This window comes from Atractosteus spatula, chromosome 4 (assembly GCF_055471065.1).
Source record: "Atractosteus spatula isolate fAtrSpa1 chromosome 4, fAtrSpa1.hap1, whole genome shotgun sequence".
In the NCBI taxonomy this organism is placed as follows: Eukaryota; Metazoa; Chordata; class Actinopteri; order Semionotiformes; family Lepisosteidae; genus Atractosteus; species Atractosteus spatula.
Genome location: NC_142709.1, coordinates 8,236,642 through 8,261,723, shown reverse-complemented (window position 1 = coordinate 8,261,723; position 25,082 = coordinate 8,236,642). Strand labels below are relative to the sequence as shown.

The 25,082-nt window shown below is 43.0% G+C and overlaps 3 protein-coding genes across 4 annotated transcripts in view; 1 reads left to right on the top strand and 2 right to left on the bottom strand.

The window, feature by feature from the left end:
• The window catches only part of kpna3 (karyopherin alpha 3 (importin alpha 4)), a 33,384-nt gene extending 24,124 nt beyond the window's left edge, over nucleotides 1-9,260 (bottom strand). The window contains exon 1 of the mRNA XM_088912493.1: nucleotides 8,645-9,260. Within this exon, the coding sequence (XP_088768619.1) occupies nucleotides 8,645-8,953 (309 nt within the window). The 5' untranslated portion in view covers nucleotides 8,954-9,260. The remainder of the gene's footprint in view (nucleotides 1-8,644) is intronic.
• A 1,625-nt stretch (nucleotides 9,261-10,885) lies between these two features.
• Nucleotides 10,886-17,622, bottom strand: spryd7a (SPRY domain containing 7a). Its single transcript, XM_088913164.1, has 5 exons — nucleotides 17,479-17,622; nucleotides 15,558-15,674; nucleotides 14,784-14,950; nucleotides 14,394-14,496; nucleotides 10,886-12,108 (listed from the first exon to the last, which is right to left on the bottom strand). Exons 1-5 carry the CDS (start codon nucleotides 17,582-17,584, stop codon nucleotides 12,011-12,013), a joined length of 591 nt encoding a protein of 196 aa, XP_088769290.1. The 5' UTR covers nucleotides 17,585-17,622; the 3' UTR covers nucleotides 10,886-12,010.
• A 2,433-nt stretch (nucleotides 17,623-20,055) lies between these two features.
• Nucleotides 20,056-23,962, top strand: trim13 (tripartite motif containing 13). Of its 2 annotated transcripts, none has more exons than XM_088913163.1 (2): nucleotides 20,056-20,373; nucleotides 21,237-23,962. In XM_088913163.1, the coding sequence occupies exon 2, from the start codon at nucleotides 21,243-21,245 to the stop codon at nucleotides 22,443-22,445; it is 1,203 nt and encodes a 400-aa protein (XP_088769289.1). In that variant the 5' UTR covers nucleotides 20,056-20,373; nucleotides 21,237-21,242; the 3' UTR covers nucleotides 22,446-23,962. The 2 variants fall into 2 exon arrangements, with proteins under 2 accessions (XP_088769289.1, XP_088769288.1); XM_088913162.1 differs by having other exon boundaries at nucleotides 20,281-20,507.
• The last annotated feature ends 1,120 nt before the right edge of the window (nucleotides 23,963-25,082 follow it).

The following is a 25,082-nucleotide window of genomic DNA, read 5'->3' as shown; positions in this document are numbered from 1 at the left end:
TTCGATTTCCCTCAGACACAAAGTGTCAGATTTTAAGATTTCACCTGTGAAGCGCAGCACTGCCAGAAACACATCTGACTGTCCCGGCTGTTCCACTGCTCCAATCCAGGCTGTTAAGTTATATATTTGTGACGCTGATGCTGTGATTCTATGACCCCTTGTTTTCTATGAAAGTCGGCACAGAATATCATCATTCAGAGGCGCTCTTAAACACAATCTAGAGCTACAGTTCACCTACTGCGCTGAACTAGAAAGATCTACAAAGAGAAACGGTCTTGTAGAGGACCTTGAAACACTTATCGCAAGAACTGCAAGACAAATACCAGAGCACTCAATTCTCAATAAGTGATCAGCTTTACTCTTATTGGCTGCCAATAAATGAAGGCAGACCGTGATCCTGTAACCTCCATGACCTCAGACGGCAGCCAATAAGAGTAAAGCTGATTTGAGCGGGTTTCAATTTCAGGTGCATAAAATCTTAATAAACTGTTTGCCCCCAAGCTGTAAGGTTGCCGAGGTCTGACTAACAAAAACAATAAGCTTAAAACAAAAGAACACTATACCAGTAATACCCTAGAAAGTGACGAGGACCGATTTCACACATCAGCCGAGCTGTCCGTGTTAGATCACATTAAACCTTGTGACCAGTGATCTAGGTTCATATTACAATCACAAATAGTTCCAAGCATATGGTAGGTGGGGCATCAATCTTATCCCTGAAAAGGCACTCTACTAAGCACTGATTTCTCTCATACCTACTATATGCACCCCCAAAGCACAACTGTCTCTAAAACATGTTGACCTATTCCGCTGCTGAATTCCTAACAGTTTTCAGCTGCCACTGCTCAAGAGAACATTACAATCAGCACAGCATATAACCTGTAACTACAGTGAGTGTACCAGCGTGCTCCTCTCCAGCTTAGTGGGCACTGAGAGTCCCCTACGGGCACATACGCTCTATCCAGGAAAATAAAAATCACCAAAATCTACATTCGAAGCTCTGCTCCAAAGAAGTCTTCTCCCACGTCTCGATGTTTCAAAGAAAAACATTTCTGTAGGGGAGGGACAAAGGTGTAGTTAAAATAAATGGATTTGAATGTATAAAAAATATACGTAGTTTGCTAAACCGAAGATTTATGGAAGGAGCACACCAATTAGGCGTGAAATGTCTCAAGATTTAATGCCGAGTTTCATTTTTACATTAAATAACTTGGAAGAATGACCGATTTCCACAATTTAATAGTCAGCTGCCTCAAAACACACATTCAGGGACACGTGCTCTTTCCCACAGCTTGAAGAAAGCAGGACAGCCTCACAGGTGAGAGAAAGGTGTCGTTCGGCCTCGGAGGCTCTCCGAGTTGGAAGAGAACAGCAGAGGAGCTGTAACATGACCGCGTGTGATCTCTGACGCTTTGGGACCAGAGCGGGGCAGTCCAGAAAGATCAAACTATCATCTCAAGTGCTGACCCCTCAGACAAAAAGGAGTTTCTAAGAGTATGGTGCTCCAGGCAGGACCGGGTCCCGGCGACCCTGAAGCTGGAAATATTATATATTAAAAATCGGATTCCTTGTTTTCTTCTGCAGCATCATCAGTGAACACTGTTCAAGTGTTCAGTTTCTAGAGAAGATTCCACAGGCAGGTCAGCTGCAATTGACTGCACAGGTGCTACAGCCTTGTAAATGAATGCATTTCCATAACCAAATGAGTGAAATAACTAAATAAAAATGTATCTGGCAAGCGCTTAGAAACCAGAACCTTTTGAAAACACTCCACCTCGTGGCAACAGGGATGCTTTTCAGCTGGGAGCCCCACTCCCAGTTAGCCTTTATCCCCTCTTCACCGAATGCGACTTTCGAACAAACCCAAAAGTAGCACAGAGGAAAGCCTCTCCTCTCACTCGGACAGCTCTCGGTCATGAGCGTTTCGAGCCCGGCTAGGACAGGCGCAGACCACTGCAGTCGTGTCTTTAGGGAACCCAATCTGGCAGTCCAGGATATTTCACATAGCTGGAGCAGAGATCTAGCCGTTTATCATCTGTAGCCACGTCGCTGGTACTCCAGAGGCACCTTTTCTGCTCCAAGCTTCAGGCCGCTAGCACAAGTCGTTCTGTTTGACGCGTGCTGATTTAACAGCCCACCCCCTTCAAACAAGCTGATCAAGTGCGCATTCCCTGTCAGAGTTATGTAGGGGTTTTCAGTGTAAGTTCAGTACCACTGTTTCGAGAGCCGATTGAAAATATCACCCTCGGCTGCCACCTTAAGCACTTTATTAAGGAGGAGTTTTTATTTTTACTTTCTTCTCTGCTGACAAGTTGAAAGGGCTAAATGGCTTTGCGACATGGTTTTGCCGACATGCCTTGCAACTTAATTTCATACCGTTTTTAAAGAAGCCAAGTGAGACGCCGACATGTTTTGGTGCAGCAAGCACTTCTAGATGCTCTGCCAAACGTTTGTGCACTCCTGAAAAGAACACACTGTCTTCAGGGGACTCGGTTCTGGAGGCCTTGACGCAAAACAGAAACTGAAAAGAGACTGGAAGTCTCATCTGATACAGCGTTTAAGCCCTTTGCGATAATAATCCATTAACACTGTTGAAGAAATAGAAATACAAACTAATGCAGCTGTAAGGTTAAGAATAACTACCGTCTATAGATGACTTATTAACATTTACCCAAAATTATCTATTTTATTAAACCCTTATTGACCAACTCTAAAATGTGACCCTCGTTAAGATAATGTGCCAGAGTGAATTTGACAACAGCAGCAGACGTCCAAGGATGTCCAGAATGTGTCAAGCATAATGGTCACCTTACACTTGCTCTCAGCGAGACTCCTCTTCGTTTGAGCCATCCTTATGAGAAACTATGGACTAACTGTAGCAGGGGCAGGGCAATAACACTTGAAAATAAGGCTTTGGTATCGCCATAGCTTTGTTTATTAAGTAAACAATCAGACTGTGCAATAAGGTTAAAAACACACCCCAGCACCCTCCACTTCAAGAACAATGTTATTCACTTTTTCTTGGACCAACAGATTTTTCAAGCTGAGTGAACCTGCAGTCCCACTTTTTCAGACCGGTTATTAAATCTTGTTAACAAAATAATTGATAGTATTGGAAAATGTTACAAACTGCGATTTTGTTTGTGTACCTACACAAACATCCAACACACCACCTTTCCGAAGCACACTACCTTTACCGAGCAGAGACACCTCAACAACCACAGCATTCACTTATGAAAATAACCTTCTGAGAGGATCCTGGTTATAGCTTGGAAACAAAGGTCGCTTTTATAAAACTGTCAGCTACCTGCCATCAGCTCTGTAGCACAGCCAAGCACTGTACATCTTCTCCCTTGTCCTCCTGGATTTCCAAGCATGTCTAAGAAAGAAAGCTTTTGACATTATTAAATTTGCTTTTAATAAAAAATCATAAGCACTTCTGAGAGTTTTTCGTGCCATTCTGGTATGCTGAAATGAGCAAACAAGAGTATTGTCAACACCGTGTACATCGTGGCATTTGTTCATCTTTCAAAATGCCATTTATTACAGAACAAAAAATCAACTGGCAGTGATAATGGGAGTTAATGGGACTTGTGGGCTTTAAGTTAACCTATAAATAAGCTCTCAAAAGTAATTCACAGGTTTTTTTCACCTGTTGTTACAATGAAACATTAAGCATTTCAAAACCCAGGTTTATCAAAATCTGTATAATGAAAACACGAGACAGATATCATGTCCAGTCTCTACAAAGAACCATATATCATTTGCACGCAGCATAGTGTGATGGTTCTTCTCAATTTTGTTTATTTAGATTCATGTAGAAATCCAATTCATAATGTACATTTTCTGATAGTTACTTCCTCTGTGCTGCAAAGTACAACGATCCTTCCTGAAGTTATTTTGCCTTCATCAAATCATATGCCATTGTAAAACAAAAACAGAGAAAAAGCAAACAGAAGCCAAAGAATTTCAAAAAGACTTAACCGACTTAAACCCAAACTCATGCACTGTGATCTTAAGGGTTGTAAACAAGAGCCCAGTGACCAGTCAACTGATTTGCTCCGAGGGAGGTTTAATTGTTGTGTACGAACGAAGCTAAGCAGCAAATCTCATGCTGTCAAAAAAAAAACATCACAAAATAGATTTAAAAAAACATCTTGGCTGAGGAACATTTTCCTAAAATGCTTTTTGGTATAAGCTAAATAAAAGATCAAATCAATTTTAGGTCGGAAAAGGTTTTAAAATGATAAATTCACAGTCATAAGGCCGCTCAATTAGAATCTGTCCTACCTCTAACAAAATAGTTGTGCTGTCAAGTTTTTAACACTCTGCACCCTGAACACGGCCTGCTTTCAGCACTCCACAAGGTGCCTGGAGAGGTGTCTGAAGGTGCAGATGGTTTTTCACAGGCATGAAACAGAACAAAGGCTCAGTAACATCAGAATGGAAGATTCTGCCGGGACCCGGGGAAACCAGAAACTGGGTTCCATGGGGCAGATAAAGCACTTCCCTATTCAGGACAACTGGACTCACGGGCTTAGTGCCCTACAATAACCCCAAAGCCTTCTGTCTGGCAAGAAGGGTAACATGCAAACTCTGCAGAATCAGACAGGTGCAGTCATTTCATGTGAAGAAATCGAGTTTTTACATGAAGTAAACCCTTCACAAGAAGAGTTTCAGTTCAACAACACACAGTTGCCAGAATTTCCTTCACTGGATGCAAAAGGCTTCTGTTATGTTTCTGTTTTTCCAAAAAGCTAAACCAGTTCTTAAGATGTAAGATTATACCAAACAAAGACTCTCAAACACTACACTGATAAAAATAAGATCTGAAATGATGTTTTTCTTCCCCATATTGATAGCTGAACATCTTTTATTTGTTCTTCATTATTTACAAAGAGTTCAATGTATTTACCTTTGTGGCATGTGCCACTGTTGATTATCACTTGCTGGAGCAGACAAAAACATAAAATCGAACAGATCAGCCTCAATGCTTAATTTCTCAAGGGTTTTGTCGGCAAGAAGCCTTTCGATGTGCGTAAATGTAATGCTAGATAACTACAGTATTATATAAACCTTGATGCAGGAAAGCATCTAAATTCCAATGCTTGCACTGCTTGTAGAGCAGGGACAGGCAAATTCTGTTCCTCATCATTCAGGGGGTCAATGGTTCTGCTTCTTAATTATTTGACATTAAAATCTGGATAAGTCACATCATGTTCCTTTAAGTCTCGATGAGTTGGAAACTGAAATGCACTAAATCCTACAAAACACTATGGCTGCCCAACCTTGTTACACTGCACATTTTTTTTAATAAAATGCTGCTTTGAACTCATAAAAAAGAAAACTTGACCAATGATCTTTGCTAAAAGGTTGTGTAGATATTTAACAAGTCTTATCTTCATGGATATTTGCTTATATCCAACGTTGTTCCATAGAAACAAATGATTTCTCACCTCCTTAAAACAAAGAATCATCATTATTTACAAGAGGTTCAACATATTTACCTTTGTGGCAAGTCCTATTGCTGGTTGTTGGAGTAGACAAAAACAGAAAATTGAATGGGTCTGCCTTAGGGCCCAATTTGTAAATTAAAAATTATATAATTTTTGTTTCACCTATAGTGAAGGAGCAATACTCCAATTTATTACTGCTTCCAAGCACACAAATGTAACAGACTTAACTTCAAGAAGCCTTTAATACAAACATTAGAAGTTATTTTAACTTCTTTTTACACAAGCAAAACTAAAGGTTCAGTACTGCAGTTCATCTAAGACAACATAGTGACAGAGAGTGAGTTCTCCTAATCTGAGACCAGGCTGACACAATGGAACAAAGCCTTCTCTTGTGTCACCGCAGAACTGTGGAACCGTCATCCAATCAATTAGAGAACCATTACTGTGGACAGTTACAAAAGGCTTGAAATCTTTTTTTACTGTGGTGTTTAATGTAGAATTACTATAATCCTGGTTTTTAACCTTCTTCTGCCTTAGGCACATACTACTGTACAGCGCTTTGAGTCATTTGAAAATAACTTAATGCATTATTAAAGGCTATATTGTTTCCATATACCATGAAATATCATATCATGAAGACAAACAAAGCATGAATTCAAAAACAGCCCACTGTGCGTTCCTGTTAGAAAGTGTTAATAAATGCACTGCATGCAATCCTAGGACTCTTTATCAGGACTGGTACAGTGTATTAGAAATGACATCTCCACAAACTGCAAATTCACACTGGTCATGTGATGGAAGTGTTCCTGTAGCAAAACAGAGCTGTGGGACTGGGTTTCTCAGCTCCTAGTCTTAGGTTCACCTTGTCTTTTCGTTTCTACTGCGGCTCAACCCATAGTCACCTTATTGGTACCTGAACTGACCAAACACCTTGCCCGATTAGCAGTTCTTCCATTTCCATCAGATGAGGCATTCAGGTAACTCTACCCTTATTAAAATAACCTGAAACACGTGACCGCTCCAGAGCACAAACAATCCAAAGGATTCAAATTAGGCAAAATCAGCTCGATTAAAAAAAAAACAGCTGCATAACAAAGCCATGAATGCATAGGTGTCCTTGAAATCCACAAGAGAAAGACTGCTCAGTTAAAAAAATACATAAATAAAGATGAGGTTCTACAACCATTGAAAAGATACACAGAGACAGCATGTTAAAGTCAAGATGTCACAACTTCAGGACAGACGGAACAGCTACACAGGTACAGTTGCTACAATAGGCAAGTTCAGAGCCCGATGTGGCAACAGATGACAGAGATAAGAGCTGGCCAGAGAAGACTGCACAGTGCCATGGTCATCGCACAGCCCTTTAAACGACAGATGTGGGTCAGCCTGTAATCATCTTGGTCTAAAGAAACAGCAGCCCAACCTAAAATTAGGGGCATGTCCTAAAATTGAGATGAGGTTGTATGTTTCCCAAGAGGGCTGTTCTTGTGCGTTTGCTGTGATGAACAGGACACAGAGCCTACACATCTCAGGAGATCAGAGGTGTTCACGCGAAATAGTTGTGCAAACAATGCCATAATAAAGTAATCGCGCTAGTCTCCCACGTAAAACGCTCAGCATTAGCAAAACCTTGGAGATCTTAAGTGGATTTACCTCATTTTCCAAGTATTGCAACACTTATCAAACCAAGCTAAAAATCGTTAGTGCAGTGAATGAATAATCTCCGTTTGTTCCTTCTCTGCTTGCCGATTTGTAACACCAATAAAGTAAAACGAAACCGCAAAAGCTTCAATGTACGAACTTCAAGGCAGAACAGCTAAACGCAAAACGTACTTTGAAACAACAGGCACCCGCACTAGCACCTTAAACCATTTTTTTTAATTGAAAATTTCATTAAGCACGCCAGTGAGATGTCTGCAATCATATCTTCCAGTCCCTTAATTATCAGCACCAACCGCTATGCCTGTTTCTAACGAACTGTGTCCTTACATCTTCTCCCACTGTGCCGCACATATTGCTTAGATCTCCCCAAAAACAGCGCAGGTAAAAAAAAAGGTGAAAACGCACCTGAGTTACAACGAAAGCACTAATGTATTCATTTACCGTCATATGCATGCAAGGCTCTTAAGAAATAGTTTTGTGCCCTAACCTAATCAAACCTCGGACGGAAGCCATCCGGCATACAACACAGCAACAGAGCTACAAAACCCTTGACTTCGGGGCCGGCTTTTACCGCAGTAGCACAATCCCTCACGGACTGCACAGGTTGCGTTTCAAATGTTACAGGGGCCATTGTTATCTCAACAATGACAATCCATCAAATTCACTCTTCATGTCGCCGGCGACCGGCCGCCTGAAGACCCGGCTGGGTCAGGCGCCGTCCCTGTCCCTGCAGCCGAGTCAAGGGCTTACGGCCTGCTCGGCTTTCTACATCTGGGCAGGGAAAGGCGTGCTACAGCCGCCCCTTTCAAATGCGGAAAAGTGCGCCGTTTGGCCAGTCCGGCTCTTGGCTATGCTTTCCTTTCTAGTCTCGTTTTTTCCCCCGTCTTTGCTTTATTTTTTTTTTCTCCAAATCAGGAAAGATTTGAGAGGGGGGGGGGGGAAGCTAGGACAGAACCCCGTTTTTTGTAGACCGTTTTGTCGGGAACACCATTACCAAGAGCAAAGCAAAAAGAAAAAAAAAAGAGGCTCAACTGAGTGTGATGCTGACTAGAGATCTTTTCCCACAGCAATTCAAAGGCCCCGAATAAAACAAAAAGAAGAAAAGCACAGGTTAATCGCTTTATTATTTTTTTTTCCACTAGGGAAAAGCATAAGGCGGTGGAGGAACGATTAAAACGCGGTTTAATGGCACAGAGAAGGCCTTTACTTTAGGCCGCGCCCGCACTGCATGATGATGATGGTGGTGGCGGCGACGGCGGCGGCGGTGGGGGGTGTTCCGGAATACGCGCTCATCTTACCCCAACAGCAACAACAGCAGCAGCAGCAGCATCCAGCAAAAAAAAACCCACAGCCGGTCGCAAGGCCCGGGGGGCACAGCCGCACACCGCCCGCGCCCCCACCCCGGTGCAGCCCGGACCGGACCGGCCCGGCCGGGCCGGGCCCGCCGCGGCGCCGCCACCACCACCACCACCACCATGCCGCCGCCGCCGCCGCCGCCGCCATCCCCTGGGCTCCCCCCTTACCTCGACATCGCGTCCCTTGTTTTTAAAGCTCTTGATGCGGTGGTTCTCCAAGCCGGCGTTTTCTGCCATGGCTCTGTGTGTGCTCGGTGCGAGTGCGGTCCGGCGCTCGGAGCTCCAGTGAGAGAGAGAGAGAGGGGGTGAGACAGTCCGCTGTGCAGCGGAGAGGGGGGCGGCCAGACGTAACGGAAGGCGGCGGGGCAGATGGGCCGGGAAGGAGGAGCCACGCTCGGCAGCTGGAGAAAGCCGGAGAGGCCCCGGCGCTGCGAGCGAGCTGTTGGTGGGGTGCGATTGCACAATGGATGTGCGCATCGACAAATATAAACACAGCGAGGGCCTTCAGCTAGTCCCGTTGTGCTCTTGAATTCTGTCCCGCGTCTCTAGCCGGTGGACTACACAGGCTGCTGGCTAGATCGCTCCTGAGTTTTCTCCCCAGCAAACGGGGTTTTGAGGTCGTTATTCCAGCCTACTTGTAGACTTGCGTCAGTGTATTTCACGTTATAAAGAGTGCGCATGCCTTACGTAAGTTAGAAACATGGACAGTTCCGATAAATACACAAGAATATCGTTGTGGTGCATAGATTTTTACATACATGTTGGTGTTCCCTCTACAGGAAGTAACAGTCGAGTTGTGTCGTCTTTAACGGAGTTCAATTGCACCGTATATATCAAAGATTAATTGTGTCTTTAAAGCATCACATCTGGTGCGTTGAATCCATGGAAACATGCATATTAATTCAGACAGCACAATACGGAATAGTAAAGCAACTAAGTTCACAACAGGGGCGTTAAATTTCACAATTTATAGAGCTAGATTTAAGCAACAGCACTTAGGCTGGAAAAAATATATAAAATTTGTCAAATTATGGGCGTCTTTTGTTAAATATTAAACTGAATTCAAGTTCAGAATTCCTCAATTAACAGACGGAAACGTTTTAAATGCGCCTACGTTTCATACAAAAAAGGCAGATAAATGTTACAGACCTAAAAATACTGTTCCCAGATTATTTTTAGTGTCTTGAGGTGGAAAAATGTGCTTCAGCAGAGTAAAAAATAGCGTAAGAAATACACCCTAGTATTTTGGACGAGCAAGACTATACTGTACCTATCAAAATTGAGATGTTCGCTTAAAGGATTATTTTTTGGAGAAGATATGTAATGTTTTCATATCAACACCAATTTTACAAAAAAAAGTCAAACGAATAGCTTTGTCAATCTAAAATGATTTAAAAATGCAATTTCAGCTAGAACACGCAGCAGATGAACTTCTTTCAGTTCACAATAAACACGTATGATTTTCAGTTTTCATGTTGTCTGAGCACATGGAGAATTTAAAGGTGTAATGTAAACATTTAAGCCTACACACTATATAACTATACTGAAACGTATATACTAGTTCTTGATTTGTATAAAAGAAGCGAAATATGCGAGTGACATTTCAGGATATGACTATATTAAAATTATTCCTGCATTAGGATACCGGATCCTACTATCAAACGCGTCTTCTTGTTCGCCTACAATTCCCGTGCACATTATGCTAATGCTGAAACGAGACTTGTTTTTTTTTAAATAACTGCTCACACCTAAACCGGCCTGACTATATTATTTGAAACCGGGAAACAAGAGATTGCTTGGGCAAATGTTTTCTCACGGCAACACGTGCCCAGAACACGCGCAACTGAGGCGCGTCCCCGCTGAGGTGGAGCCCAAGGTCGCGCCCAGCCCGCCCCTCCATCACGAGGGATGGGTGACAAAAGATACACCAAGTGCGCGCCCTAGAGGCTGGGATGTACACTGTACCAGATAATGGATAGTTACAGGGAGACAAAAAACTATCGATTTTCTTTTTTTCCCCCGCTCCTTTCATCACCTTCCCTCTGCAATAATTTCAGTTAGCTAGTGCAAGAAAAAAAAAACAATCTTGGTCATCTGTGCATATTAATGTAGGAAATATACAATGCATTAGAAAACAAGAGTGGAGATGTTTTTACTCTTCATTTAATTGCGACTTGTGGGCAGGGCCACCTGGAATATTGTGATAATCTTCATACATACCAGAGAGGATAAAAACTAAGCAAATCCTGTAGCTCTTGAGAAATATGCTCAGAATCCTGAGAGCTTTCATATTTAAATTCCGGTAAACCAACTTGCTGTTTATATTGGCAACCAGTAAAATACTTGCATACTAAAGTGAGATCTAAAACCAAACACCAATGATCTTCAAAACTAAGAAACTCCTTAGTCCAGGTGCAAATTTTTTATTTTAGTGTAGACTTACAACAAAACCCATTTGGATTTTTAATACTCAACACTCAAGTTTCATTAGTGCAAACAAAACATTGGTTGGAAACATTTAAAACGGATGTCAGCAACGAAAAAGGACAAAATCGTCTCCATAATGGGGGAAAAAAGAATGGTTTAAAATGTGCTCATTATTGAAGAAGACCTCCCTGAATTTCAGCAGTCAAAACTAATGAGACCTATTTTAGCAAAGTTGTCGGCGTCCAGGATTCATTTTGGATTTTATTTTTTCCATTTTTGGTCACAAAACAAGGTTTGAGAGGGGGGGGAAAAATATTGGGGGGTTTATGCAAAAGGAAAATCAACAGTGAAAAGTTCTATAGTGTTTTACAACATACATTTTATATTCATCAAACTGCTTTATGCAGTGAGCTAATCGGTGAAACGACAACTCATTATCGGTATACTGCATTTGTGTACCATCTCCCAATATATGGAACTAGAAATGTTTCATTAACTATGTCAAATTCAAGTTAAACACCTCAAGAAGTGAGGCAATGTGGACAAGTAGAATGTAGATTACAACAAAAAGCAAAATAATATCAAACACCAATAGACAGTACTGTGCTCACAGGCTTCATAACTATGGCTTCAACAGTTACTAGTGACACGATACCTTCTTATACAGCTGAATTCAGTAACCAATGTGCAGAAATTATTCCCAACATGGTGCAAGAGAGAACGATTCATTCCTACATCGAAGGGGCTCAGTCAAGACTCTTGACAATATAAGCCTAGTGTTTTTCACTGCTACTACTAGAAATCTGCACTGCTTTTTACACGGGACTTGAAGAGCAGGGCCGACACTATCAGTGCACTTTTCTTTCTTTTAAATATAGCAACAAAGCCTGGTCCACACCGAGACGTTGGAGTACTTTAACACCTAGGGTCATCCAGTTGATCTCCAGACTGCGCACTGGGAAGTACAAGGCTGGAACATAAAGCTTTCACAGGAGAACTCCATACAAACCAGACAATGATACAAGTCACAGAACTTCAGAGAAACACACAGACAGAGAGCTTTGGAAGAGTGCAGGTGCGTTCACGAGAGGCAGTGTTTTTTTTTTTTTAAAAGATCTGCTGCTCGAACAGGATCTTCTCAAACCCTTGGGGTGGCGTGTGGTAGAAGTCGCTGAACTGGCAATCCAGTATGGCACTGTCATCCACTGAAAACACACAGGAGAAAAGGTCATGAAGACAGAGGACTAAGGTGACTCTCTTCTGTCATCCAGGCTGAAACTTAAGCAGCTCCGCTAAAGACAACACCCAGAAGCCACTGGCTAAAACTTAATCATAGAGAAGAACTGGGTGCAGCAAATGGCAAGGAAACTGCACTTTCCCATTAGACCCAGGACCTGTCAGAAATAATATTATAGTTACAGAAGCGCTGTTAATTGGAAACCACGCTTCATCTTGTATACTAGCTTAAATTGTCATTACAGTTCTAAACATGCTGAAGTGACGAACAAACACCGAAAGTAACAGCTTTTACAAATGACAATGTTCCCCCCCCTACAGCCATTATCTCAGAATGCGCTGGGTCTAGTCAGTACTGGGATGGGAGACCTTTAAGGAAAATAGCATGGCTGCAGGCCAGTAGGGGGCACTCTTCCCTATTGTGAATCCAATGCTGGGAAGCCAGGGCACTGTGCTGTATCAGGCGCCGGCCTTAGGAGGAGATGTTACACTGAGGTCCTGATTACTCTGCCATTCCTGTGTGAGAGTAGGAGTGTTTCCCTAGTGTCCTGTCTGGGCCCATCTACCATCATCCCTCCATTTCCTAACTGCTTCTTACAATTCAGGGTCGTGGGGCAGCCGGAGCCTGCTCCAGCAAGTTACAGGCAGCAAGGCGGCATCCACCCTGGACAAGACGCCAGGCCATAGGAGGGCAAACAGATACAAAGACAGACACACTCACATCTAGGGCCAGTTTTCCCAGAAGCCAAGCAAGGATAAAATAATCCATAACAAATGGTGGTATGAACTTAGTTCATAAACTACAGTTCTGAAGTTCTCCATTAGCCAAAGGTTTCTTTACTATAGCGCGTACACATTATTTCCAAGCTAACTCAGCAGACAACTTGTGATGGCCTATATCTCCCCAGTTAATGCAAAGCTCAATTGATTATGCACAGCTCCTTTCTGTGATTTCCAGAGTGAGTACCTGTTTGTCAAGTGTGGGTTTGATACTGTCAGGTATCTAGTGTAATCAACAGTCAATGCAGGTAAACAAAGAACACAACAGAAGCAGAAATACCTTACGCTGTTTAAAAGATTACCTTGTGTTCTGTGGTAGTCACAACTCACAAAAGTCACAAATGAATTTGCCCGGAGACCTGATGGACTTGTTCGTGAAGGGGAAATGCCTAAACTCGGGTTTTTAAGGTAATGCATGACAAATCTTAACCACTAATCCAAGGGGACAGGGCATCAAGACAGTCAAAGGAATCTAAATTATGGTCCTGTTGTAGCATACTTTAAAAATAATTCTTGCCTTAATAAATCTGTTTTTTGAGGGCTTTGTGCAGATGATAGAACCCACACAAAATCAAAGAGTTGAAGACTTTTAAAGTCAGCGTGCTGGTGCTAATAACGTTCTCTCTTTTAAAAACAAATTACAATTGCTAATTATTTTTGTTATATACCCTTGTACACTAGAATAGTCCATGTCGATTTCATGTCTCGTCTGTGATAGTGAGGAATCCTGCAACCACACATAGGGCAGAGAGAGGAAACAGCCTGACTCCTCCAGACTGCCCACCTTTGACCTATTTGTCATCCACTATGTTGGCGCAGTCACACGGACTGGAGGACAGCACCGCAAGTCTTCAGGCTTCTGGGAAGTTGCAGGTGTCTAACTAGGAGCTGAGAGAGCCCTGTCTGACTAATCCCAACCTTATTTTCGATGATGATGATAGATTACCTGCCCTATCCAGCCTTAAGCAGAATCCTAACCATAAACCTAAGTCCAACTCAAACATGAAGACACACTGAACCCAACCCTAACTCCATATCTAACTGTAAATCTCACAGTGACTCTAGGCCTATGTCTGCCTGTAGTCATAAACCTACATCTAACTCTAAACCTTAACGTAGCCCTAACCCTAACTCCAAAGCTAACCTAGACTAAAACCTTAACTATTATTTTAATCCTATCCCTAGTCCTTACTCGGACCACTCCTCAACCACATAACTCCAAGTGTAACCCAAACTCTAACCATAACACTGAATGGTTAACCTGACTTACAGTTCCACCGGTGTACACGGGATCCGTAATCTCACACTTACAGGTGTAATTGAGCCTGGCTGGCTGGTGACAACCAATTTAAATAAACGTAAACCAAACATCCTTACTTCTATGATACTAATAGTTTTGCAATCAACAATTTGAAGATTCCTGTAATGTTACAACAGTATGACAGCCCAAGTCTTCTTAAAACTACAACCTTACCATATACAACTGGAAACACTGTCCCACGGATCCCTGATGCTGGACAATGCATGTTCTTTCCATTCAAATATAAATTTAGTTCAACGTGGTCATATGTGACACCCTAAAGAAAGGGGAAAAAAACAATTATCAGTTAAGAGGCAAACTGCAACCATTTGGAGAATACAGAGCTTTACAAAGCGTACCCCACTAAGTGTTTACAGTTTCACCTGTGAAATACACCTCGCTTTTCAAAAAGAAATAAGGTATTGACACAGTACAGAGTTCATTCCTGTAATATACAGAATATGGTGCTTTGATCAGGGTTCTCAGAAGGTGAAACCTCATGCACTTCTGTTAACAAGCTGGGTTTAGCTGAGACGTCGCAGGCCCCGAGGGCCGGTAACTCACAACGATGTCTCCCTCCTGCGGGATGCTGTTGGCAGGAAGCCGGTTCTTCTCCTCGTTGTTGTGGTACAGCGACCCGTCGTGCCTCAGGACCAGGCTGTGCACATCGCGCCCCAGAGGAATCTGGTTCAGGCTGGCCTTCTGCGTGGCCACCCCGATCCCCCACACCCCTGCAGGAACAGCCACGGGCACACGGTTTCACCAGAGCTCAGTGCGTCTCACCGCCCCAGAGCAAGGCGCTCGGAGAGGAGCCTTTCCCAGTCACAGCCTTGGCCGCATCAGACAGTCACAGAACAGAGGGGAGTAACGATGCTGTTTTAAGACCATGCCGGATCTGCAGATTACATTTTTCTACAACCCCCCCCCCCCCGACTCAGGCTGTAGGATGGGAGCACAATTCATCCCAAAAGACAACACCTCCAAAGAGAGCCAAGAAAGAAAACTTCCAAAAAGTCAAGGTCATCATAGCCAGGAATGCACACTTCCTTCCCCCATGACTCTAGAGTGCTTTAGACATTTCAGTGTTGTTGCAATGATACATCTCTTACATCCTGTGACGGCAAAGAATGGATTTTGCCTGCATGCCTGTTCGTGCACAAGGTGTGAGCTAAGACATATGACGGTCACAGAATAATGAGATCTACTGTCTCATACTCACCTCCCCCCTCACCTGGAGTGCTCACCGGGAGTCAGGAGTGGTACTTCCTTACCTGTGGAGAAACAGGACCCCCCCTCACCTGGAGTGCTCACCGGGAGTCAGGAGCAGAACTTCCTTACCTGTGGACTGGATTTTGAACTCAAAGTAGCTCTTGTTCTGATGCAGGGGGGCGTTGGCTAGACACGCCCCCGTGCCACATATTCTTCTGCCACTTTTCACGATCACCACATCTGTGCCTGGGGGGGGGGGGGAAAGGGGGGGGGGTTAATTTGCCTTTTTTTTCCATTTCAAGAACATAAGACATCTTGAATATGAGAGCAGGCCCATTCAGTCCGTCCAGCCTGTTTGATCGGTAGTAGCTGTCCGATCTAAGAGTCTCATCCTGCCATTTCTTTTAGGAAGACAGGGATATCGACTTCAGCCACATGGCTGGATAACGTGTTCCAGACTCCCACCACCCTTTGTGTACCGAAGTGCTCTCTGTTCTAAATCATTTTATGTGAACAGTCCCTTGTTAACAGTAATCCTAGACGTACACTTACCCTGGCCTCACTTTCTCCCAGGCAACCCCTCTGGTTCTCCCTCTCCACGGTCGTTAAAAATCCCAGGGCATTTTTTGAAAAGGGTAGGGGTGTTACCCCGGTGTCACAGACAAATTTCCCAATGGTCTTTACCAATCGTGGTCTCCTAAAAATCCCCATCTATAAACTGGCTTCATCACTCCTGATGTGTAGCTGGTGTGTGGCAAGTTTACTGGCACATTATGGCTGCCGTTGCATCATCCAGGTGGGGCTGCACACTGGTGGTGGTGGAGGAGAGTCCCCATTACCTGTAAAGTGCTTTGAGTGGAGTGTCCAGAAAAGCTTTATATATGTGTAAGGAATTATTATTATACAGATCAATACAAAGGAGGAGAGTGCAGGTTTCAAATCCGTCCTGTAGTCTGGCCTCTTACCGGGCACTGAACTGTAACACTCCTTCCCAGTAATGCTGTAGTGGCAGGTGTGGGGTTTCCTAATCCAGGTTCTAATCCAGAAATGGGACACAGGCCCTCAGATTATGACTGCTCACGCTGCCTACATGCAAGTAGTACATTTCTTCTTCTTCTCATAGGTGAAGTTAGGTGCACAGTACTGCACGATCTTCTCAAACCCTTGAACAAGTTACCTGAGCAAATATTCCATATACAGTCCGAGGCCATAAAAAACTATTGTATTCTTCCAATCATTTCAAAACATTGGTCATTAATGTTTTTGCGCTTGGAGAGCATATTTATCTCGTCCTATTCATAGTCAAATTGGATCCATTTCTATATTATCGCTACTGAATAAGACAAGAATTACAAAAAGTGCGCAATACTAATGGTGCTGTCACGGACAGGTTTCTGTATTGATTAATATTAAATTACTATCGGTATTGAACAAGTCCAGGCCAGGTTAATTTATCTCGGCTTGGTCAATGTGCAAAACCGTTCATTACTGATCTATTGACTTTTAAAACCATAGCGAACGCCCACGTCTGGTTTCAAACAGTCGCACTGTACATTCGTGTGATGTTTTCAGTTGTTTATTGACAATATGGTACCGACGCTAATGTGTTGAGCTACTACCGCCGGCAGAGGTAGCCGGTCGAGACAGACTGCAACACTATCGCCATATTCTTATACAGCTAATACCTGCACTCAATACACTTTAATGTTATTAGTTCTACATAGTAGATCTTAAAGTTAAGTACTGAGTTACAGATACATCATAACAGGCGTGGATGGCCAAGGCGTATATATCACACCGCATCTCCTATTTCATCGTTAAAACTACACGTCCTCCACCGTTTCCCTCACCGGACCAAGCGTTTCGTAAAATACAACAATTTGACACTTTTAAGACGTCGACTTGCATCAGTCGTCCCCCTCCTAGCAATCACAAAAAAAACCTGAACCCTACCTGTTCCGACTTGGGTTTTCATCGTTCACAATTACCGATAGCTCTATAAAAGTCATCCAAAATACAAGTCTAAGTGACAGACACGTAACTTCCATACCCATGCGCTGTGTGTCTAGCTGGACGGCGGGCATCTCCTTCAGCGGAATATGGCCCGATCCCCCGTCTCCACAGCATCTCAAACAGCAGCAGAAAATAGCAGCCATGATCCCACAAACGACACTATTTTCTGTCTCTCCGGAACTGAAAGGAACCTGACATGCCAAAGAGTTCAGCGTGAGAGCGCCTGAGAAAGACAAGGTGAGTTTACTGTAAGGGAAGTGCACACCAACATTAATAGCGCCCCCTGGTGAGCGGTTACTGCCTTCCTGAATTGGCATTGAATCACAGAACGAGAGGTTTCTACAATATAAAACTCTGTATGCGAAATACGTGTCTGGAAATAAGTTTTTATTGTTTAAATTGGTGTTTCACTTGAGATGGATTTTAACAAAAAAGGATAGAAAAAAAGCAGTGCTACAACACCAAGTACAACTCGTTAAAAGGAGGCTATTTTGTTGACTTGTTATGGAGGGCAGCTGGTGAGTATTACTCTTGGGACTGTTTCTGGCCCGGAGTGCTCCTGTTTTGAGTTTGCATGCTTTTCTCAGGGGCTAAAAGGTACCAAATCAAACCAAAGAAGATACCAAAAACGACAGGAATGCAGAAGCCTCAAGTGAATTTCAAAAAGACTAAGAGAAAATTCAAGACTGGGCAAACACCTGCAGCTGATATTAAATGTAGGCAAGTGCAGGGTTTTGCATGCAGGTAGTAAAAACATCAACCAGAATGGGAAATGGGAAACATTGAGCTAGAAGAAGCTACTAATGAAGAGGACGTAGGTGTTGTGTGAACACGAACACAATGTGAGGAAGCAAAAGAAAAGGCGAACTTCAAAGTGAGGAATTTCAAGGGGTGTCACATAGTGTCCTGTCTGAACACGCGTGGGTTACACACAAGTTGTACTGTGTGCAGCACCAGTTGTCCTGTGCAGCCAGTTAAGCTCCATGATGCTCTTTGGGCTCCAAGTACCTGACATGGGGGCTTAGGCCTGTAGTCCAGGTATTCATGGCTCAAACAGCATCGAGCACTCAGGCGGCCTGGTGCTCCAGCTGGACCGTATGTACTGGGGACCTGCGGTTTGCAAAGCAGGATCAGGACTCAGGGGGAAGATCACGCGCAGTAATTTGTGTGCAGCATCTTCCAGGCTATCGGCCAGAAGAACAGCTCCTTTGTAGAACTGATGTGTCATAACTTTTTCAATGCCTGACTAAGGGGTGGCTCTGTGGGTAAGGATCTGCACCTGTGCCTGGAAGGTTGCCGGTTCTCATCCTGTGGCCAGCAGAGGAATCCTACTCCGTTGAGCCCCTAAGCAAGACCCTTAACCCCAGCTGCTCCAGGGGAGCTGTATACATGACTGACCCTATGCTCTGACCCCAAGCTTCTCTCCCTGTCTGTGTGTCTCATGGAGAGCAAGCTGGGGTATGCGAAAAGACATTCCTAATTCATGAAATTGTATATGGCCAATAAAGTGATCTTATCTTATAAAGTGCCAACCATTAACCTAGCAGAGCAAGCGTGGGCAGCCCATTCTCTTCTCAAACACCCCAATAAACCACCCTCTCGAGATCCCTCACACAGACTCTACTCCAGGAATGGACTGCAGTCCTACAGACCAGGAGTGAGGATCTCGTATGTAATAGCTGAGTCAGTGCTACCTTGCATTAAAAAAGGGTAGCAAAAAAAAAACGTTAACCACATCCAGAGATTGTAAAGAAAACAGCACATGCCAAATCGTTCCTATTTGTTCTGCAACTATGCAAAACAGTGGCATTCTCTGGATATTTTTTGCTTCCACTTTTTGTATTTTCACATGTCCATGTGTTCAAAAACACAATATGGCCCAATTTATATAGGAGCTTTCGTATCGGGTATCTCAAACTGCTTCACACTAACCGCTAGAATATATAGATAGCAAATATAACGTGGTTAATGACCTATTACAGAAAATAGAAAATACACCTCACAGGAGTTATTCTTCGAGACGTTTATTTAATGAACCCTAAAACATCGATGAAAAGTGAATACGGTAGCGTTCCTTGGACGTCAAATCTAACTCTAACCCAGCTAGGCGAAAAGACGCTTTGCGCGTTCATTTGCACCGCTTTTTCAAACATGAAAAGGATTTTTGGGAACGTTGTTTCTCTCTGTGCACTGAGGAACGTATTCCTGGACACCTTAAAAGAAACTGTAACAAGTACAGAAACAATTTTGCGATATTAGGTGCCTCCCAGCTAGAGCAACGTGAAATGTTTGCTCCGTTGAGCATCGGTGTTCTGGTAGTTATTGCATTATTTCAACCGAACTAAATAAAATGTCAAAAATGGTCTCACCCCAGAGACACAGGCTGCAACAAGTATTAAAACGAATTCTTTCTAATAACGATCATGCGTAAAAACTAGGTAAGTTAATATTCCAAAGACTGCCTTCTCTGCATTTCAACTTCCTATCTAAACGGCGCGAATGAACAACCGCCGATGAAAGTAAAACGAACGAATTCGTGTCTGCAATCTGCGGATGAAAGCGGAGGGGGAACATCTTTTCTTACGTCTTCGTGATGTTTTGCATAGCAACAACCGCCCCCCTCCTCCCAGCGCCCCCTGCCCGGTACAGTAGGGCTATTCTCTGTTTTTGTGACCCGCCGTGAAAACGAATAACGGAAAAGGTTCGCAATCCCAGATTTCTTGATGCAACATGGATTAACACGACGGCAACGCGATGCCCGTGCTTATTTCGTTGCGTAAAACCCTCAAGAAAGCTCGAGGTTAGAGAACTGTCCGTCGGATTGTATTGCTGCACAGGACAGAACAGGTTAATTTCCCTTCCCTCGGAGAGGGCGAAGTCTGCACAGCAACAAGCGCCATGATTGCGTTGCCCTGTGCGTTGCAAGCAGCTGGTGAGTGCTTTTTTTTTTCCCTCCTACTAATGCATGTTTTTTTATACGTGCACAATCAGTCATCATCATCCCCAGTACCTTCAGAGTAGTCCCTACCGCTGCACAATCAGATTAATAATTGCGAAGCATTTCTGGTGAGTGTTTTTAAGTATGCCTGGTTTTCATCAAAACGTGGACTCCACGGAGAAATGCTTCCGCGTGATCTCAGGACGGTGCACTTGGTTGTGTGATAACGTTCAAGTGGGGAAAAAGCGGATTCAATTTAAGAAGCGTTTCTGCATGTATGTGCATGTCGAGTTAATACTCGGTTACGCTATTAACAGACAAAAAATTCAACGCCCCAGTCCCTTAAAGGTTAATTGTAAATAGTGTATGCCTAAGGAATATATATATATATTTTAAATGTATTCATACAGATTTGTTCCTGGTATTTTGGGGACTTAACGGAAATGCCATCTAATACAAGATCAAGTACAGTACTGCAGATTTCCTGTACTCTGTAGCGAACACACGGATAGGAGGCCGAGCTACAAGAGGAAAATTTATTTTCGGGAGGGAAAACGGGTTAGAAATGTTATGACGCGCAATGAATAGAAGGGTGATGGGTTACCTCTTAGCTTAGGGGCTACTGTTGGATTTGAAGACGTTTCGGTATGTCCGTTTCTAAACTCTCTCGGTGCGTGAAACTGGAGTTTTAGCTGTTTCAGGTCAGAGGATGGATGAATTTGGATATTACCCCCCCAAAAAACGAATGCGACTGTGCTGCTTTTTTAAAACAAAACTAGTTAAGCGACCGTCGTGTTTGAGACGTGTTTTTAAGGCAGGTGCAAAGTGACGATTTCTCCACCCTTTCCTGATTGCAGAGCACCATGGAGCTCCTCGAGGAAGACCTCACCTGCCCGATATGCTGTTGTCTTTTTGAAGACCCCCGAGTCCTGCCCTGCTCGCACAATTTTTGCAAGAAATGCCTAGAAGGCATCCTGGAGGGCAGCCGGAGCCCCTCGTGGAGACCACCCTTCAGGTGCCCCACCTGTCGCAAAGAAACATACCACAGCGGCATCAACAGCCTGCAGACTAACTACTCGTTAAGGGGCATCGTGGAGAAGTACCACAAAATCAAACTGACTCCGAAAATGTACCTGTGCAAGACCCACGGTGACCAGCCCCTGAACATTTTCTGCTCTACCGACCTCAGATTAATCTGCGGGTTTTGCGCCACGATGGGAGAGCACAAGGGACACAAGTTCTGCGCTCTGGGAGACGCATACCTCAGGGAAAAGGCGGCTTTCGAGGCGCTGTTCCGGGTCTTGGAGGACTGGCGCAGCGCCGACGTGCTGTCCTGCTTAGAGCGCCTGGAGACGAGCAAGAAGAAAGCCTTGCACCTTGTGTCCAGCGACGCCGAAAAGGTGACGCACTACTTCGACAAACTGATGCGCACGCTGGAGCAGAAGAAGAACGAAATCCTGTCCGATTTCGAGACCCTGAAGCTCGCGGTCATGCAGACCTACGACCCCGAAATCAATAAGCTGTGCACGGTGCTGGAGGAGCAGAAGAGAGCCCTCAGCATCGCGGAGTCTTTCAGGGACCAGTCCGACCCGCTCTTCTTTCTGCAGCAGATGCAGGAGTTAAGGGAAAAACTCGGCATCATTCGAGACACCACCTTGCCTTCCCGGGCTGACATGGATGTCAGTCCCTTGATGAGAAACTTCGACATTAGGCAGTGGGACAGTGTGAAACTAAAAGACATAGATAAGCTTTGTGCTCCCCATGAAACCAGTTCACCCTCCTTCACAAAACCGAGGTATTACAAGGGGTTCTTGGCGGGCGCTGCTTCGCTGTTTTTTTCCGTGTTGTTGGCGCTGCACTTTCTGGGTTCCGCCAATGTAGCATTTATTGCGACCCACGCTTCGATAACCGCCTATTCCTACTTACCTGTCGCTGCTGAACACGCAGTGCTGTTCCGGGATGAGGTGGCCAGATTGTGCTTGCTTCTGTTCGAGTTGTGTCAGAAGTCCTTTTGGATGCTGCTGAACCTTACAGGAGAATTCATTTGCACTTACAAGTTACTTTAAGATAAAGGCTTTCCGGAGTGTGTCGGACGTCGTTTGTGACATTTCAAATGCCTGCAAGATGAGACCTCATTTTACTATTAAAAAATACAGCAAAAACCTCATGGACTATACACGTTCCCTCGAATCCGGCTGAGATTGATATTTGGTAGAGTTCTATAATTATTTGATAGTTAACGCACTCTTGACTAAAGGCTTTTGCATTGTTTTCGCTAAATAGGGAAAACACTCCATTCCAAAAGAAGCAGTTTTTTCTTTCTTCTGTATAAATCTGGTGTGCTCTGGTAGTATCAATTGGATTTTGGAATACCTAACGTTACGTTTCGTTAAATATTACAGTATGTTTATATAAAGTCAACATAACGTACAGTGTGGAGGATACAAATGAATACTGGTGAAACGCTAAAAATGAATGTGTTTTGTTTGGCTGGGAGTGACCACACTTGTGACGTTAAGGGGCAGACATTCATTTTGTTTTTACGTTTCAAGTAATTGCCGTTTTAATACTAAAAGAAATGCGTGCCAGCACTACAATTAAAGTTATTACGGGGAAAATGTTGTGAACGTTTGGCGTTTGTGCTGTATATTATCGATCCCGTATTAAACTGTCAAAACCCGCCGAAGCCAGTGGATTTTCGAAGGGATACTTGTTGAACGCGGTTTTGTTTTCAATTCAGAGCGTTTCCCGGGTTCTGTCTGCACCAGCAGAGATGTCCTACTTTTCGTGTAACATCAGCTGTTTGCGTTAGCTGTTAAGTAACTGGCACACTTCCGTATGCAGAACAGGAGATACTTGATTACACATAAAGAAGGGGGCATAAGTTAATTTTTAAAAAGAAATCTAAAATGCTTTTATCGGCAGTAGAAATACAGCGCATGCCGTCATATGTTTGGTATGGACCTCATATTCATACATATAAATTACATTTTTTTTAAACATTCGTACATCTGAAATCTTTTTAGTTTGTCTAAAAACCTACAACTAAATGGATCCCGGGGGTTGTAATTCAGTGGAGTGTGTACTTTTGTGGCTAATCAGTTGCCACAAAGGATGAAATGGCCATTTGACTACCAAAGTTAAAAATGTACATAACTTGCCTGAAATTAAAATCTAAGGAAATGGGTTTCATGTATTAAAAAATGAATGCGTATGAATTTGCTCAATTCACTCCTGTTGTGTGCATTAATCTGGAAGACCAAATTCAGGATGTCCTGTGTTGTAAGCATTTGGAATTTTGAGGGTTTTTTTGCATTAGAAAAAATGGTGGTGCTGAATAATTTGCAGAAGTTTTGGAAATGGTATGTCAGCATTGTTGCATTTTCTTTTTTTATTTTAAAGTCCGTATGAAAGTACATTTATTGAGCACTGGCTGTAATTTTGTAGACTCTTAAAACACTATAGATTAGGCCTTTAAAACTTTTTTAAAATTAAGATCTAAACACATCTATTGTATTTGTTTTTTTTTTTAAGTTATTGTTGTAGGTCTCCGGAATTCAAATAAAAATAGTCATTCATTATCTTATTCCTGGTAAGGGCTCAGACACCCTAGAATCGAGCCAAGAAACACATGGTGCAAGATGGAACTAATATACCCTGAAAAGGACACCAGTCCACTGAAAGGCACACACACACACACAGGTGATTCAGAAGTCTCAATAAAACACAGACCATGCAAACTCCACATAGAACGTACCTCAGTCTGAAACCCAACACATTATACAAAATATGTATGATGAAGTGAGATTATGTTGAGTCTCAAATGAAAAGAGCTCAATTGCATTTCTGTATTCTATACTGCAAATCAGTGCTCTTCCTTGAATGTTGGCAAATGCCTTAAAAAACATGCACAGACACATTAAGTTTAATTGAATTGAGATGTCTCTCTCTCTATCACTTTTTATTTCCTGAAAAACAATAGAGAAATTTACATACAGTTATAATTATTTTTTTTTTCACGAGAAAAGAAATCTATGAATCAAGCACATGTTTCAGAAAGCTAGCTGTGATAAGTTTAAACATGCTGTATTTCAATGCTGTTTTTTATTCCTGACCAAACTATGGTGATTTTGTGACTACGGTTGACCTACAAGCAGTTATGCAGTGCCATAACTGCTACAACCTAAATTACATGTCAGGAAAAAGTGTGCTGTTACTATTGTTCAATTGTATTCTTTCTGTATAATTAAGAGTAGTGCATTCAATGAAACATAATCAAATGAAAAATCGAGATTGTCATAAACTGGGGGAATTTTAGATGTTTTTAGCATAAATAAACTGGCATGCAGTTATAGTTCTCTGGGTTTTAAGAATGTTTAGCTGCTGTGTAAAACTAGTTTTGGTTCTGCAACATATTGTTCAATGGAGCATCAGTAGACCCAATGAATTACCTAGAAAATAACTACAGAATGCTGCATCACTGTTATTTTATCAAATCCCTTGGGCCTGTAATTTTGTACTGTTCATCACATGGCATCCATTGTGGTGTGCTGGAACTTCGTCTATACAGGGCTAGACACCAAGTCATACAGATTACAAGCACTTTACAAATTCTGAAGGAAGGAAGGCATTCCAACATCTACGATGCAGGGTAAGGATTTGCTTACATTTGAGCGGCTACATAACTGCCCTAGAATATTGTT